At 43.2% G+C, this 6019-nt stretch overlaps 1 protein-coding gene across 1 annotated transcript; it reads right to left on the minus strand.

Moving 5' to 3' along the window:
* Positions 1-809: 809 nt before the first annotated feature.
* Positions 810-5181, minus strand: LOC111856965 (potassium voltage-gated channel subfamily A member 3-like). The gene has a single exon (XM_023837332.2). The coding sequence runs from the start codon at positions 4421-4423 to the stop codon at positions 2867-2869; it is 1557 nt and encodes a 518-aa protein (XP_023693100.1). The 5' UTR covers positions 4424-5181; the 3' UTR covers positions 810-2866.
* Between the last annotated feature and the right edge of the window lie 838 nt (positions 5182-6019).

The following is a 6019-nucleotide window of genomic DNA, read 5'->3' on the forward strand; positions in this document are numbered from 1 at the left end:
CAGTGAAGATCTTTCATTTTCCTCTCTACAACCTGCACAGTTCACTACAAAGCCAAGATGACACCCACACTCATCACACCCCCGCTGTGGAATGTTTTGGTGAATCACGTTTGCCAAGAAGACATTTCAATCTTGTTTAGCTACTTGCACATTTACTAATTTATTTCCACAAAATAAATTCAGCTGAAGTACCTTGCTGAAGAGTTTAACACCTGGGAGCCATACAAAGCGGGTTTAAATCACATCCTCTATGTTCCCCAAATGCTTTACCACATGTGGTAGATCCCCATAAAATGGTACAGCCTACTTTGTACTCTTACCACAAGTATTGCATACTATCTGGACACAAGGTACATATTGCAATATTGTGCAAGAGATTTTGTGTGTACAGTTATACATCCCTATGTTTTGTTGGTCTTTTCCTTTAGTGGTTTGGTATAAAATTCTCCATGACACATAGGTGCACCTAATTTTCAGCTGCAATCTGACAATAATAGTTCAAAACAAGACATTCACACCTGCATGTATAGCAGTATCTGGTGAACAACGCTGCCTTCCACCTCTGTGATCAGTGTTCTTGTTTCCACTTGTGTGTTGGAAAATAACACATACAAATTTTATTTTAAAATTAATGCAGTGGCAGTACTTGTACAATACTTTAGCATGCAGTAATCAATTGACCGAATGACAAAGCTGATCACTAAATCTACAGATCACTAAATCTACTGATCATATAATAATGTAATGTTCGCCAATAACTTATATCAATGCTTCCTTTGATCTTGTCTAACAGTACATTAGGTAAAAAGTTTGTATAGAATGACATTTTAATGGCATTTTTATGACATCAGTTATGAAGTCTGAAATTACATTTACCAAGTTTCCTTAGTTAATTATGAATGGCTAAGCATTACATCCCTAATATGGAAATCTACAGATAACACACCATCCCCAGCAAACCTGTACACAGACAGCAGTGTTCAGTCATATTTTTAGGGGCTGCAGGATGATTCTTTTTTAAAGGAACTTATTGGCCATGCGAAACATAATTACAAATAATTTACAAATTAAACTTCCCAAAGGAAGACATTGTATATATAATACTTCCGTAATACTTTACAGTTTACATTTAAAATCTGCCATAAAAGCAGATAAGTCCTGTGTTCTTTATAGACCAGGTGTTATTTCCATACCAAAATGATATTTTAAGAAAAGGACCATAAGGAGAATATAAGAAATATGAATATTGACAAAAAACAATGTTAAAGCCATAATAACATTTGAATGAAGGGCAATTAAAGGTAAATGCACATCAGATCATATGTGTTTTTAAGAGTGATTTTGCATTATTTATGAATAAATTTATACTCAGTCACTGAACTATTTGAAGGTACAGAGCAGCCCCTGGTTAATACAGGATGTATAGCACTTTTTCTCCATTTATGAATTTTCCTGATATTTCAGGTTATTTTACAAACTTCCCTTGCCTCAGCTTGCTTATGACCAAAACATGTTTGTACATGATTACACTTACTATGCAAGCACAACAATGTCGTGTTCATTATGTTGAGAGTTGTTTTATGTTGTGAACCTTGTTACACTCATTTTAAGAACAAATTAACTGGACTTAAAAAATCTAGTCTTCTGATCATTGCAATTTGTCATTATTTAATAACAGCATAAAGCCATAGTTGTTGACCATTTCATTCTTGTCACTCAGTCTCATGTTTTATGCGGCCTCATAGCTCCTCCCCTCGCATGTTTACACGTAAGTCCAGTTCCTGTATACATTATACTTCAATGTCCAAAAACTTAATTGAAACTGTATGACAACTTTGATGTTCAGCCTTCCCTTTTCATCTGAGACGCTCTCCTTTTATTTTGCAGGTCAGTTTTATGAACCATCTGGAAGGTTACTGTGGAAACAGAGAAGGATGCCATGGCAACATTAAAGGGGGTTACCCGGGAAACTGTGGTAACTATGGAGACTGTGTCACAAGGCGGGATTAGCAGTATCCATTGAAAGGCGTGTTTCACTTTCATCTTTCTTATTCTCCATGTACGTCACATGAGAGACGTCCAAAATGATTCCATCAGTTTCTTTTTTTTCTTATTTCGTCGTCTTACTGTGGGATCTTCGCAACGTCAAGCTTTTTTGGAAACACATTGTTTAGTCATGAACGATATAGGTGCCGGGGAAACCCAGAATAATGAATTATATATCTATACCAATTACACACAGTTATGCTTCGCTTAAGCTATAACACAAGTGTACAATTAAATTGTGTTTGGTTCGCAAATTTAAATGTTCAGTTATCATACAACAAACGGTCAATGATGAACGTTAATTTTAGAAACAAATGTTGGTCAAACAAAAATTTGCGGTGAATGGGAAATTTGAAATGAATCCATATTCAAGACTCTGTCGAAATAATACTATAATGCCTTAGAAAGAACCCTCCATCCTAGCTGCATTCATTTTTACAATATATTATTGGTTATACGCTTTTTAAAGACACTTCAAATACGAAGTAAATTGCACATTACAAATAGAATACTGACAGTAAACATGGTCTCTTTCGTTTACAACACATAAAAACGAGAGCTACCATACAGAACGACTGCTGACTTCTATTTAACTTCAACAAAACAAAAGCAGCACAAGGAGATCGTGTTGGAAAAACATTTCGACACGTCTTTCTAACTGAACGGCGGGTCGAAATAACTCGGCGCACTGGACCCACAGGGCACGTAATCTATCGCGTTGCCTCCACAGAGTTGCACAGACAAAGTCACAACTAACATGAGCAAAAAAGCACAAGTCGTGATTTGAGTATAATCATCCCCGATCCCTGCCCGACAGGGGTTACACGTCTGTAAAAATCTGTTTGATGTTAACGCAGTTCTGGTTGTTTTGAGTGGTAAAGTTAGGCGGCTTGAACGCATTGTTGATCCCCTCCTCTATCACCATATACTCCGATTTGCTGAGGGAGGATGCGCTGCGTGTCCTTTTTAACTCCTCCGTGGAGGACAGATGCTGGCAGCTGCCGACTTGCAGGTATTGAGCGTGTTCCTCTCCTTCCGTCTCCCTGTGGTAAAAGTAGTTGAAGTTGGAGACGATGACCGGCACCGGCAAGGCAATGGTCAGCACGCCAGCGATGGCACACAAGGAGCCGACAATTTTGCCACCGATGGTGACGGGATGCATGTCCCCGTACCCGACCGTGGTCATGGTGACCACAGCCCACCAGAAGGCATCAGGTATGCTACTGAAACTAGAGGTGGGGTCGTCCGCCTCCGCGAAATACACGGCGCTGGAGAACAGGATCACCCCAATAAAAAGAAAGAAAATCAGGAGTCCCAGCTCCCTCATGCTGGCTTTAAGTGTCTGCCCTAAAATTTGGAGCCCCTTGGAGTGCCGGGAGAGCTTGAAGATGCGGAACACCCGCACCAGCCTGATCACCCTTAGGATAGCCAGGGACATCGCCTGCTGCCCGTTGCCCTGCCTCTCTGCCAGCTCCGTGCCCAGCGTGATGAAATAAGGCACGATGGCCACGATGTCGATGATGTTCATGATGTTTTTTGAGAAGGTGGCTTTGCTCGGGCAGGCAAAGAACCGGACGAGCAGCTCGAATGAGAACCAGATGATGCATAGGGTCTCAATAACAAAGAAGGGATCGGTGAAACTGTTTGTAGGATAAGGCCCCGTTCCGTTAGTGAGTGGGGCCACGGTACTTAGGTCTTTATCGTCACGGAATTCAGGTAAGGTTTCCAGGCAAAATATCACGATGGATATTAGAATAACCAGCACGGAGACAATAGCGATCCCCCTGGCCGGACCCGAGCTCTCCGGATACTCAAACAAGAGCCACACCTGTCTTTGAAATTCATGACTGGGTAGGGGACGTTCCTCCTCTTTAATAAAACCCTCATCCTCTCGGAATTTCTCCATAGCCTCTTCCCCCAGCTCATAAAAGCGGATCTCCTCGGAGAAAATGTCAATGGGCACGTTAACAGGTCTCCGGATCCGCCCTCCCGACTGGTAGTAGTAGAGGATGGCGTCGAAGCTGGGTCGGTTCCGGTCAAAGAAGTACTCGTTTCTCAAGGGGTCGAAGTAGCGCATCCTCTTTTTGGGGTCCCCAAGCAGAGTGTCGGGAAACTGGTTAAAAGTTTTGAGCTGCGTCTCGAAACGCAAGCCAGAGATGTTGATGACTACCCTCTCGCAGCACTCGTGGTCGGGCTCGTAGCGGTCCAAAGAGAGGTGCCCGGGAAGGGCTGAGGTCTCCTCCAGCATGTTGTCACAAGCAACAACTGTCATGGTTTCGTGGTCGTTCTCCGTGTATCCGTGGTTGATGATATTTCCGCCCCTGTGCTTGGTAGACGACGGAGGAGGCGAGGCGAGGAGGCTGAAGTGGTCGTCCATACAGGTGCTATAGGATGGAGGAGCAGGAGTAGCCAGCCGCGCCTCCTCCCAGTAGCTCCACTGAGCTGGAGCCGCCGCGTCCTCTCGCCTCTTCCTCCGTCTCAGCCCGATCCTTCTCAGTATACTATGGAGCGCACACTGGGGGCTTATGAACGTGTACTCACGCCCACCAGCCTTTGACACACTTCCACCCGTCTCCCAATCGCAGCCTAAATAGGCACCAGCATCAAACGGAGACGCGGCGCGCAGCTTCTCACTTTAGGTGCCACCCTCCGGCGCGCCCTCTTTGAACGCACCCAGCAAACTGTTGAAAGGAGGCTGACAGCATATTCTCACCCAGACCGCTATCTGGCCAAATTATTACCCGCGACAGTGTGCCCAAAATATCTCTGGCTATTCACAATAGACTCGGCTTTCCTTTAAACCTGCGTTGATTACCTAATTTCTATTCCAGCTATGTATTTAACAAATAGCCTAGGTAGTGATATAAAAAGCACCAGTGCTTTTTGTAATATAATGCAAGGCTTACTAGGGTTATTACTACGTGGAAAATATGGTAATTCATAATATCAGAATTTATGAAAATGATGGTGAAAATATTAGATAGATTAGATTGATATTAAGCCAATTAAACATAAATAATTAATACACAGCCTCATCGCCTACTTGAACCGAAATGAGTTGCGGAAGCAAGAGTGCACGGCGTAACTTATTATAAATGATGATGGGAACTCGTTTAGTTTGCACACTGACATAGTAAATCTTCTCGAAAATTGCCACCACCTGAAATTTAGCAGAAGGGAGGTGTAGTATGTGTGTGTGCGTGCGTGTGTGTGTATGTGTGTGTGTGTGTGTGTGTGGGGGGGGGGGGGGGGGGGGGGGGGGGGGTCACGCAGGAGCGGTGCAGATTAGGGGACGGCTGCTGTGCGCTCGGTATGTCATCGTCAATAGGAACATAGGTGTGTGGGGGACAGCTCAACAAGATTGAGCAAAACAGCGGCAGAATATTTTCAGTCAAGGTCTCACTGTTAAATATGTGCATATTTTATTAAGTCTATGACAAAGGGTGTGAAATATGAGCCGTCATAGTACCGGCCGGCTCTCTTAGTGGTCATCGTTGGCTCAATAAACCAAACGGGAACTGTCCGTAGTGCTGAAACTGGCTGCTGAGCAGTTCAGAGAGGGCGGTCGAGACTGGTCATTTATATGATTAAAATATATAATTTTAACAAACAGTAACACAGTTGTTGGTGATTTTTAAATGAATTGTATTGCATTGTATTTAAATCTTCCACAAAAGTATGTAGCGGTATTGTGAGGGCTAGTGGCGTAACCTCAGGCTATGCCTTTGCCTGTATCGATTTGTCCTATTTCCCCATCCTTTTCAACAATGTGTGCCCCGTTTTTCCCATTAACTCAGATTCTTGGTTTGGACAAACATTTGAAAGTTTTAGTCCATTCCATCTCCATCTCCCCCTGAAAATGAAAGCAGTTCCAATAAAACTTGTTGTCAAGTCTCCTGTCACCAAGCAGAACATGCCAGTATATGCTCATTGTTGGTAACGAGGGGCCGATGGCACACACTCCTCATGTCTT

Source organism: Paramormyrops kingsleyae, chromosome 8 (assembly GCF_048594095.1).
Source record: "Paramormyrops kingsleyae isolate MSU_618 chromosome 8, PKINGS_0.4, whole genome shotgun sequence".
NCBI classification, from domain to species: Eukaryota; Metazoa; Chordata; class Actinopteri; order Osteoglossiformes; family Mormyridae; genus Paramormyrops; species Paramormyrops kingsleyae.

Bases quoted from the DNA above. Each gene is read 5' to 3' on its own strand.
- LOC111856965 (XM_023837332.2), bottom strand. From the start codon at position 4,423: ATGGACGACCACTTCAGCCTCCTCGCCTCGCCTCCTCCGTCGTCTACC.